We start from the raw sequence: 12,685 nt of genomic DNA on the forward strand, positions 1-12,685 counted from the left end.
CGTGTGTAAGTTATATGAAAACTGGGAGGGTGTTATCAATGCCCTCACACATATTGCCAATAACACGTTTGAGAAACCACTTGTGCTAAATGAGGCTTTAGGTTTATTGAATCAACTCAGCAGACTAGAAACAGTATTCATGATTACAGTTTGGAAGGACATACTCCAGAGAGTTAATAGCGTAAATCTGAAATTGCAAAGTGTAAATATTGATACTAAAATAGTGCACGAATTATATGAATAACTTGTAGGATTTATTGCATCTATTCGTGGCATGTTCGACTATTATGAAAATAAATCCATGGAGATTGTGACTGATATAGACTATGAATGCACCTATAAAAGATCATGAAAATGCAAAGTTCATGATGACGAAGAGGCGGACTCTGAAGAAGTTTTTCTGACTGGAAGGGAGAAATTTAGAGTCGAAGCATTTCTCCCAATACTCGACAACTTATACGCCGAACTAGTGAGGACGAAGGAAGGCTATGGAATACTGTTGGACTCCTCCACAGTGTTCAGTAACCTTAAGAACAGTTCACCTGATGATATTGCTGAACGTGCAGCAAAACTGCATGATACAGATTTAGAGCCTTCCTTCCCTAGTGAATGTGTACATTTTGAGGAACTTTTGAATTCTTCTGAGATTAGTAATATACCAGTCGAAATGAGTAATTTTTTACGAAAAGAGAGGTTACAGTCCGTGTTTCCTAATGGTAACATTGCTCTTAGAATATTTCTATGTACGGCACAAATTGTTCAGCAGAACGCTCGTTTTCGGCTCTTAAAAGACTGAAATCGTACCTACGTTCTACGTTGTTTGAGGCGAGACTGAACGCCTTGTCCGTTCTTCACCTCGAAGCCGACCTCCTAACTGATAACCGTCTGAACTGTGAAGATATGATCAACAAGTTTTCTGCCGTCAAAACCAGACGCAAACTTTGCTGACTGCTGAGTTTGTTTACTTATTCATATCAGTTTTAAAAATTTAAGATTTAATGTGATTTTTATTGTAACTTAGGGCACGTTTATTGGATTTACAAACTACGTATTACCTGTTTATTTTACAATTACCTCGTTTACGTGCAGACGCGACCGGAAGCGCCCGACACCATTAAACAATACCCGAATGACCCGTTCCGCTCGCCGCTGTTCAGTCAGGCCGGCCGCGGTGGCCGAGCGGTTCTAGGCGTTACAGTCTGTCGCTACGGTCGCAGGTTCGAATCCTGCCTCGGGCATAGATGTTTGTGATGTCCTTAGGTTAGTTAGGTTTAAGTAGTTCTAAGTTCTAGGGGGCTGATGACGTCAGAAGTTAAGTACCATACTCCTCAGAGCCATTTGAACCATTTGTTCAGTCAAGTCAACTGGAGTATGTTACAACTGATGCTTATTCTTGGTGTCTGCTGAAATGTATAGTTATCGCGGAAATATACGTTATCGGAGAGTACGCTTTGATGAAAAAGTGTTAATAAATAACGTAATTCAGTTCTGTCGATAAACACGTAAAAGATTTGCTAATACCGTTAGAAAGAGCTATGGTGAGAGCAGTAGCTGCAGTACAAAACTGTTCAGCCCTTACACGGTTAAAGGTATTATGTACATTCATTATGCAGCATCTAGCTACACAGACCCTAATGCTTTACACGTTAACAATTAGATTATAAAACAATTTTGATTTTTCAACACTAGTCTGTAAAATTATGTAATAGCATATTCAGTTCTGTGTTTTTTCGTCTGTTTTTAGTTATTAGTTCGTGCGCCGAAATCTCTATTTCATTTTCATTTCTTACGCTTTCCTATAGATTCCCGTATTAATACCGAACATGTTTTTTTATCTGGTACACGTTCAAGTTATTAGCTCGTAAAACGACAGTTTAATTATAATTTTGAACGCATCTCTGTAAAAGTGCCTATTAATTTTTAATGTACGACACGTTCGCTTCAATTTTTAGATCGAAACACAACTTTTTTATTTTCATTTTCAACGATTTCCTTTAAAAGAACATATTAAAAGTGAATATATAACAAAAATCCGTTGTCTCCACCACACTCTACTGAATTTTAGGCCATAAAAGAAAAGTTATTTTCCTTGTGTTCGTTTCTATTGTCTTTCGACAGAAGAATGTGTTAACACAATGCAGTTTTAAGTTTGTTTTATCCGCTGCAGTACAATACTGTACAGGAACCATATTACATTTTGATTGAGCGCGACTAGACCGCTGACGAAATGATAATTAAATCTAGACCCTAAGCTGCCAACAGGTGTTGATATACATCAACGGGGACAGTTGAAAATGTGTGCCCCGACTGGGACTCGAACCCATGAACTCCTGCTTAGAGAGCAGACGTTCGATCCATCTGAGTCACCGAGGGTACAGAGAAGAGTGCGACTGCAGAGATTTATCCCTTGCACGCTCCCCGTGAGACCCACATTCCCAGCTTAATGTCCACACACTACATTCGTAGTGACTCTGCCCATTACACTCATTACTCGCAGCAAACAATCTTACCGAGTCCCGTAAGAGTTCGGGCAATGTGAATGGATCCAGCACAGAAGGAGAAGGTCAATGGCCGGTTAGGCTTAACTATATAGTCCGCTGTCGCCTCCTTCAGAACAACGAATAGCAGAGTACGGAAACAGCTCACAGCGCTCCCACCCAAAACGGCAATTGTGAAATGATCGGGTAATATTAATTATTTAAAACATGTTTTTTTTGGGGGAGGGGGCGCATATAGTATGGTGTGCTTAGGGGCGCAAAATTTTTAAATCTACCACTGCGTCTGTAGGTGATGTACTTTACAAGCAACGTGCCGTCATTGAATTTCTCATTGCAGAGAAAAAAAAAAAACAGTGAAGGGAATATACACAAACGCTTGTGTTAAGTTTATGGAGCATCTGCTGGCGACAGAAGTAAGTACAGTTAGTCATTGAGCATGGAGGGTGAGGTCACCAGATGGCGGTTCGGCGGAGCTCCACGATTTTCAGCGGTAGGGGAGACTATCCACGGCTGTCACATCTGACATGTTGCAGCGAGCGGATGTCATTCGCGAGGGAGGACAGACGCATCACGACTCGGCAGTGGGCATCTGCCAAGGATTGACACAGTGATGCACTGGCCCTGCCACCAGGACAGGGATTGGTACCGACAGGGCATAAATACCTTTGTTTCTCACTGGAGGAAGGCCATAGAACGGGATGAAGATAACGTGGAAAAATAGGGTGTCTAGATAAAACACCATTCTTTAGTGTATGTAATTATCATTATGTTCGATAAAGAATTGTTGAAGAAACAAATGCGGTGCATTATTTTCTGGGCAACCCTCGCAATACTGCATATGTCCCAATATTTATCTCAGCATTTACTCTTTCTTGTAGTTTTAGTTGTGTTACGCAGACATCCCTGGACAAAAGGAAGATGAACGAGAAACTTATCTGAAAATTTTGAATGTATTCTAAGAGAGCTACGTAGACGAAGTTTTGAGTGTAAATAATATCCTTTTTGAAGTTACACACAACACAGTTTCCAGTACATACTACCTGGTGGTTTATAGGAGTAATCTACAGTGACCTGAGAAGGTTGGATTAACGGTGGGGACGAGGAAGCCAATCTCGATGTTTCCAAATAGAAGAAAAATCTCTTCGTACATTAAGAATTTTAGTGTTTGACAGTGGAGTACATGATATATAAAATCCAGCTTCTATAAGAATGTCGAAACTGGCGGGCACGTACTTCGTCTCCAGTGTAGGATGGCTCGGACCACGTCACTTTGTATCTTGTTTATTCACGCGTGTATTTAGTACGTGCATATATGTTAACGTAAGAGACGGAAAGACTTGATAGAAAATATTTATATCTTACGATAAACGAAACGCATCTGGAAGAGAAGTTTTAACGAGTCTGCGTTATGATACATCTTTCCGTAGGTGAATATTGTACGAACTGTACTAATTTGCTGCCTTAGTTGATTAGGGATAATCACTAGCTTAATTTTTCTAAAGACTAGGTTCCTTTTGTTCTTCAGACGGTGCCGTGGCACTTGGTTTCTTACTCTGAGACAGATGGGGCAAGTGCATTAGCATGTGCTGCTGATCAGTGTAGATAGTCATCTTTCTTGCTCTGAAGCTTAGCTTCTCAGTTAGTATTTGTTGCAGAGGAACATTAAAAGAGATGTTAAGCTATGCTTGGCTCCGCTTAGCCGAGCTCAGAAGAGAACTTTCAAGTTAGCAGGTTGTCTCTTAGTGCACATGAGTTTGGACCACGATATGTGCGTACTTCGTTTATGTCACGTCCTTTAACAGCGTCCAGTGGCGACTAGATGCAATGACGACCCATTTCCTCAGAGAACCGCTGTTGTTTCATCGGTTAAGTGGTACAAAATAAACTGAAACTCTCTGTACTGAGAATTAAGTGGTGGAAATGAACACCAGAGAGAAATGTCAAAGGAGCACAATTCTCAAAAAGGAAGTGCGTGATCTCGAAAGCTCAGAGCCGCACGAAAATGTGATGAGAATGTAAATCACTCGTCCCAAAAACAGTGGTATGAGCCTCTCATATGCAAAACTGTGCGTCTTACCAAGAGAGACATTTGAGTGGTCACCTATTCAAGATCTAAGAGAGACTGCGAAGAAACAAAATAGCGATATAATAGGACCAAAAACACGCCAAAGACAACAAAATATTGGCAATATTGATGTATAAATCTTTATGTAATACTTGCACCGAAGCACAAGCCTATGTTGCACTAAAACTAGACTCCGCCCGAACAGGCTATGAAGGCGCAACGGTACCTACCGGCCGCTGTGTCATACTCAGCCCACAGTCGTCACTGGATGCGAATATGGAGGGGCATTTGGTCAGCACACCGCTCTCCCGGCCGTATGTCAGTTTGCGAGACCGGAGCCGCTATTTATCAATCAAGTAGCTCCTCAGTTTGCTCACAAGGGCTGTGTGCGCTCCGCCTGTGTTACACTATGCAAGATTCAAATGGCTCTGAGCACTATGGGACTTAACATCTATGGTCATCAGTCCCCTAGAACTTAGAGCTAATTAAACCTAACTAACCTAAGGACATCACACAACACCCAGTCATCACGAGGCAGAGAAAATCCCTGACCCCGCCGGGAATCGAACCCGGGTACCCGGGCGTGCGAAGCGAGAACGCTACCGCACAATCACGAGCTGCGGACACTATGCAAGGCAAAAGGCGCCTTATGACGTGAGATACCAACTGGAAATGTAATTAGTGAGGCGTTTGATACTGAGCTGCTTGAATGCAGGAAATACGTTGAATGTGAAAACGTGACTTTAGTCAGATGTGCACATTGTTCTGTTCCACTTTGTTTTTACTACTTCTTTGAGATCTGACACCTGAACTTTGAATTCTCGAATAGCTCTGGAACACTATCAAGTCGACAGAAAAAGTTTATTGTTCAGCTAGCGTAATTAGGTTAAGCAGAGGAAACACAGCAATAAGTCACGACATAGAAATGCGTGTGTTTTCGTTCCTATTATGTCGATATTTATGTGTCTTCGCCTTTCTCTCTTAGATCTCGAATATGTGATCATTTAGATGTCTCTCGTGGTAAAGCGCGCAGCGCCCAGTGTTTTTGGGAGGGACGATTTGTATTCTAAGCATTTTTTTCACGAGGCTCTGAACGTTCCAGATCACGCACCTCCCTTGTCAGTGTATGTGTCCCAGCATTCGCAGAACTGTGATTCTACAGTCTGTCTTCCCGTAGGTACCATAGTGCCACCAAAATGAGCAAAATACGTTGTTCTTTCCTGAAGAGACCAAAGCGTTAACTAAAAACGTGTCAGCCCGAAAGGTACGGTGTTGTATGGAAAATAATTCAACAAGTAATCTACAGTTCATTAACAAAAAGTGAAACCGACTATTTTTCGTTTGGATACATTGGTTCAAAAGAAAAAAAAAGAGAGAAAACAGATTCCATCTTACTCGATCGAGTCCATTAACTCATTTTAATAAACTACTCTGCTATATAATTTTGTATCACTTTACTAAATTACTGGCCTAGTATAAATCAGCTCTATCATATACGAGATTTTTGTTCAGATAAAAACACTTCTGCTTAAAAGATGGGAAGTTATTGCATGGGAGCCGATGTCATCTCTCAGCAGCATCCAGAGAAGGAACCTTCCAGTCCGATGTCTCCGTTCTTTGCAGAAGTAGTCTATTTCTCAGAAAATATCAGACCGTACCACACATCTGCTCTCTCACTTGCTCTCTATATTGCTTTCCCGCAAAGGGCGGTTGGCTTTTTGTCGGTTATATTCTGTGATTGTGGGAGTGGTTTACTTCTGATACGGGGTCAGTGTCGTCACTGGATGACGCCTACTTTACGAGAGCTACTTCCTTCCTAATGCGCGTTGTATGTTTTTCCCCTTTTATGGCTACTTACTTACAAAATTAATCTCACTTGTGTCCTTTAAACTTTTTAGCCGATCTTCCCGTCCTTTATCATATAATTTGGTAAAACTCTAATTTTGAAGCGCTTGAATATATGATAATGATGACAGTCATCTATTCTTGTTGAGTTTAGTACAGCCAGAAGCGTCTGTGGGAACCTATATTAAAATTTGCTGTGGAGTCATCCTAACATTGATGAAACGCTGTGTGAAAGAAATAATTCCTGGTAGCTGGAGCCGAAGTTATTATGAATCGATCACGCTACATTTCTTCTCAATAGCCTGAAAAATTTCATAAATACGTATACTTTAAATCATTTATTTTTCATGGGACAGGAAGAAATTGGCAAAAAAGACTAACGATATAGGTAGTGGTGGGCAATGACACTTTGCTTTGATATTATACACAGTCCTGTCCGTAGACGGAGCATAAAAGACCAAATACATGTTGCAAGGGACGTTGTAACATCTGTAATCACATTAGCATCTTAATTTCCATTAATTTTTATTAGCTTTCTTTTAGTGTTTTGATATAGGGTGGCCAAAATAAGAGTGACAATGATAATTCTTTGAAGTTTGACACGGATTTAGTTACTCTACCTAATGTATCTCTTTGGAGTAGATATTGGAAATGGCTGCAGATGATGTCGTGGCAGCACTGTGCGTGGGTTCTCAAAGTGTGAAATGCGTCTAGTAAGCCTAGCTCTGTCTGAAGGTACGCAGTATTCTACTGTAGCTCTTCCGGTAGTAAGGGTTATTTGAGTACGCCTGACTGTTCAGCTTGACCTACCGGCAAAAATTACAGAGAAAAACCTGGAAGTCTTGGATACCAGATTTTATGCCTTTGTTGACAGTTCTCCCCTCCACGAATACCTCATGAACGCCACCGAGATTAGATGGGAGATGTATGGTATTTTCGAATCTTCCTGAAACTATCCATACAACCGTTAGTCGGTTTGCTGTCGTCATAAAATTCCGCAAACACTTTTCGGGCCATTTTCGTTTTTTACACCCTGCACATACTCTTAGTTCTGATTTAAACTAAGACACTTTAATGATTTATTTTGATAAAGCTATAGCTGCATCCCCCCACAAATTCATTTCCAATTGTCGCGCAGCTGACCTTGTCATCTCTGTTTCTTGTAGGTAAGCAGCATAGCTTGTTAGGGAGATGATACAACGAAATAATTTGTTATTGCATATGTGAAACAGGAGCGCATGTTGACTGAAATGCCTCCTGTACAAAAATAAAACAATCAAGTTAGCCAAAATCTCTTAGCTGCAAAAGATGATAATAACATAAAGCTTTCGAGATACGAGTTTCATCAACTTTAAGAATGAATACAGGAGCTTGTGTAAGGGCCCTCAAACTATGTACAGTATAACACTGCTTCCATTTTGTTTTTGTACGTGCGGCTTCACTTAGAGGGGTATCGGTACACTGGATATTAGTTCCTATTTCTTACGACAGAACTAAAGCAGTGTCTACAGTTGCGAGTTCTCTAAGAAAAACTTTGGAGGTTCCTTGGATATTATATCAACCAGTCTTTTTTTTGTATTAATTTTGCCTTCACTTCAGTTTTGATTTTTTCTTCTTGCCCTCCGAAGACAGGCCTTGCCACAAGATTTTCTTGCTTGGTTCGCCCTCAATTTCGGGATCATCCTAAAGCACACGTTTCTGAGCACTCGGTTGGTATTCCCTCATTTAAAAGAAATACCGGAACTCTAGTCAATCGACTAAATTAATAGCTTGTCGTCACCCAGTCCACAGTCAGATAAGATATCGGGGTTGCCTGGTTTGTGAACTACTAACAAGTATGCCATTTTGGTCACTGCACAGAACAGATGTCAACAACCCAACATATGTTGTGGATGTGGATATTGTTAGCGTCATTTTCTCACAAGAAAATATTTAACGTAAATGACCTTATGCAACCGTTAAGTTCGCGTTCATGGATCGCAACGCACCAAATCGCATATGCTGTACTTCTCATTTTCTTTCCCAACACGCATTTGTCACTATGGTAACCTACTGGGAGAGCTTAAATACGAATTTGCATGTTTGGTTGTTACATTTCCATGGCATTAGAAACTAAAAAATAATATACGTGCAGTGAATGAGATAGAAAGCCACCAATTTATGACGGAGTGATCCATTGCAGAATTATACGGTCGAGTAGAGTTAATTGGACTTCAAATGTGCTTCAGAAAATGTGTGTGTGTGTGTGTGTGTATGTGTGTGTGTGTGCTTGTATGTACTAAGGAATGACAGTTAATTATGAACTTTTCAAATGTTAATTTTCGTAAAAATTCTTTCCGACGCTGAGCTTGCAACGAATACTGATTTAGTAGCTGCAATTTAGGTTTAGTTCCTATAAAATGACACATTTTACTAAACAGACATTCTCGATGATGAAACTCACAGTGCTGAAGTGGGCATCAGTTTGACCATCTGCGGCGAACAGCTCTGTGTGTAAGAAGCTACATGTAGCTAACTAGCGTTAACGTCTCCTGACCCTGCACGTTCCAAAGATTCGCCCAAGAGTTACTGCCCAGCACGGTTACATTTAATTCACGGGACGTTGTTACGAGCTTTTGCAACAAGTGCAGTGAGTGAAACCACCTCGTACAATTTGTTTGGAAACACTGCAAGTAGTGGACGACGAGCGCCCATTGTAAACGGCTGGCGACTGTACTTACGACAGTTGGTTCGCCCATGCTGGCCTCGCTGGGGTGACGAGGAGCAGGACTACTGCGAGCAGGGAGATTACCAGGCCGGCGAGATGCATGCTGTAACACACAAACACCCACATCGCTTGCTAAACAAATTTAAAACAATTCCAAGATCATCTAAATAAAATACGTCAGCTCAAATCGTTTTAATTTTATTGCTGCTAACCAGTTTCGGCTATTTAATAACTATAATCAGAAAAAATTAAATGATGACAAGGACCCTGGAGCCGCTGTTGCTTCCAAGATGCTCCCACGAATGGAAAGGCCATTGAGTACTGAGAGAGACTATGTCTGTGATACAGAAAGAAAAAGAAATACTGTCACCAGAATACCAAAAGCCAAAGTAGTCCTATACTCTGGGAACGAACGTCGGGGAACAGATGCAGAAATTGTGTATCGCTGTTCCGGGCTTGGTACTAGTCCCTACATATCATGAAGTGTCAAATGTGTGTTCTGTGTCGTATGGAGGATTGTGATGAATGCTTGTACAGTATATGTTGTTATGGATGAAGGAAAGCAACAAGGTGAAATACGTGCAGGCGCATAACCTACTCCTCTCGAATAGCGGCAAGGGGGCCACGGAGCTTAACGTCCCCATCCGACGGACGGATCACCTTCAATAGCGTCACATGCCCTTACTTCATGAGAAACTGTAGAGACATTTGGTTATTTAATCCGAGACTTCGCTGCAAAGACTGGTGATAGGGAACCTTACGATATTCTGTCTCTTCCACCTGCTGGCCAACTACTGGGAACGAAAATTGTCCACCTCGAGTATTCGAACCATCCTACTTCCGAGTACAGCGACAGCGCACAGTCGTGCGTTAGCCACCTCGGCTAAGAAGGCGCGTTCACCAAACTATAATGACAAAAGAGAATCACAATAACTGTGTCGAATATGACGAATCTTAGCCCAAGTGCAGAACACATCACACGGCACAAATAAAACAAGAAAAAGCAGTACCAGACTGAGACTTCTTTTCGAAACTAGATAATCTTCAATATGTAAAACTGATATGACATTTTGGAGAGTTGCTCCTATAACCTTAGCCGCTGCGTGCTATCTTGCTCAGCAGGGAGGTGAATCTGACTTGGATCAAATGCACGATGCAGATTAAGGACTGTTGGTATGGAACACTTTCCATAAAGGGTGTGGCTTTTAGCTGACGCTCGTTTAAACTAATGTTGGGCTGGCCCCCAAACTCAGCGTTAGAAAATATGACACACAATCAGCTAAGATACAATAAGGTACAGAAGTTCTAGGGGACTGATGACCTCAGATGTTAGGTCTCATAGTGCTCAGAGCCATTTGAACCATTTTTGAACCCTGAATCTGATATATACCTTAACTCCAATAATTGCAGTATCGTCGGACGTTTTCTTCTCTAACTTTCCTTTATTTCATGTTAATCATATTCTCATCCTTGCTTTTCACAAATAAAAAATAACGGAAATTACATGTCGGTCGGCAAACGTATGCTTCTACGAGGACTCTTCATGCTTTTCGCATTCCTTTTTTCCGGAAGAACAAACAGAAAGTATGGAAAAATCAATTTTTTCTTCGTAAAAACGTGCATGTTACATGTTCATACATGTCTCCACATAATAACTTTATAGCTGTATCCATTTGTTGTAAGTATTAAATATATAATTGCAAATATGTTATAAAAATCTAATTTAATATGAAAGCAATGATATAAGCACATTGTTGTGGAATAATTTTATTTTAAAAAATTGCATCGTAAATGTTTCTCAGTAGTGTTACATAGTACACACAAAATGTATCATAAATCTGAATCAAACACTACGAAGATAATGTTTTCCTCTGTTTGTAAATGAGTTGCGGAGTGACATCCGAAACACAGAGCTGCTGAAAGCAGCAGGTGATGGCGCGGAAGCGGCAGAACCATATCAGCTTTAAAACGGCCACTTGGCGATGTGGAGAGTGGCCATCCAATAAAAGCAACCGCTCCAATGGAGCCTGCAGACTGCGTACAATTTCCATGCGCGAAGGAGCTGCAGGCTATGTTTCCCAATTGGCTGTTCGTTTGCGCGGTTTGTAAGTTGCATTGCACTCTGCTCTGCAAAGAGTACGGTTATCGTTAACAGCTGTTCTTTGTTCTGCACCCTCTTTTCATTTAACCTTTGTAAAAATATTGCTTAGAACGTACTGCACTGATAAGTTTTCGGACAAATCACGTCGTTTGATTACTTTTGTGAAAAGACCAAAAGAAACTGAAATTGCCTCCCTCCTATGTGTTTTTTATAGTAGACATTTTCTGCTGTTTTGTGGCTTGTAGCCCCAAAACACTTGACAACCTCTTAAAACTTGAAGTATTTGTGTCCTACTCTAATGACTTGCTTACCTATTGCTTTTTCAAAACAACTTTTAATGGCGTCTTCCATCTCAAGACTCTTTTGAGCACCGTAAATCAGTATACACAGGCGTCTCTGTAGTGGAGATACAAGCGGTGTTCAGTAGAGCGGGCTGTGTATCCAATAATAAATGGGACAATGCGGGTTGTGTACACTTTTAGGTATGGCTACATGCTTCTAACGGTCAGTTCAAGCTTAGACTGCACGTAGACAAATGGCTCTGAGCACTATGGGACGCAACTGCTGTGGTCATAAGTGCCCTAGAACTTAGAACTACTTAAACCTAACTAACCTAAGGACATCACACACATCCATGCCCGAGGCAGGATTCGAACCGGCGACCGTAGCGGTCGTGCGGTTCCAGACTGTAGCGCCTTTAACCGCTCGGCCACTCCGGCCGGCCACTGCACGTAGATACACTCCTGGAAATTGAAATAAGAACACCGTGAATTCATTGTCCCAGGAAGGGGAAACTTTATTGACACATTCCTGGGGTCAGATATATCACATGATCACACTGACAGTACCACAGGCACATAGACACAGGCAACAGAGCATGCACAATGTCGGCACTAGTACAGTGTATATCCACGTTTCGCAGCAATGCAGGCTGCTATTCTCCCATGGAGACGATCGTAGAGATGCTGGATGTAGTCCTGTGGAACGGCTTGCCATGCCATTTCCACCTGGCGCCTCAGTTGGACCAGCGTTCGTGCTGGACGTGCAGACCGCGTGAGACGACGCTTCATCCAGTCCCAAACATGATCAATGGGGGACAGATCCGGAGATCTTGCTGGCCAGAGTAGTTGACTTACACCTTCTAGAGCACGTTTGGTGGCACGGGATACATGCGGACGTGCATTGTCCTGTTGGAACAGCAAGTTCCCTTGTCGGTCTAGGAATGGTAGAACGATGGGTTCGATGACGGTTTGGATGTACCGTGCACTATTCAGTGTCCCCTCGACGATCACCAGTGGTGTACGGCCAGTGTAGGAGATCGCTCCCCACACCATGATGCCGGGTGTTGGCCCTGTGTGCCTCGGTCGTATGCAGTCCTGATTGTGGCGATCACCTGCACGGCGCCAAACACGCATACGACCATCATTGGCACAAAGGCAGAAGCGACTCTCAAAGCTGAAGACGACACG

At 41.9% G+C, this 12,685-nt stretch overlaps 1 protein-coding gene across 1 annotated transcript in view; it reads right to left on the minus strand.

The window, feature by feature from the left end:
- The window catches only part of LOC126469639 (diuretic hormone class 2), a 121,008-nt gene that overhangs the window by 17,053 nt on the left and 91,270 nt on the right, over positions 1-12,685 (minus strand). Inside the window, exon 2 of the mRNA XM_050096766.1 lies at positions 9,129-9,218. Coding sequence (XP_049952723.1) covers positions 9,129-9,217 — 89 coding nt within the window. The 5' untranslated portion in view covers position 9,218. The remainder of the gene's footprint in view (positions 1-9,128; positions 9,219-12,685) is intronic.

Source organism: Schistocerca serialis, chromosome 3 (assembly GCF_023864345.2).
Source record: "Schistocerca serialis cubense isolate TAMUIC-IGC-003099 chromosome 3, iqSchSeri2.2, whole genome shotgun sequence".
Taxonomy (NCBI): domain Eukaryota; kingdom Metazoa; phylum Arthropoda; class Insecta; order Orthoptera; family Acrididae; genus Schistocerca; species Schistocerca serialis.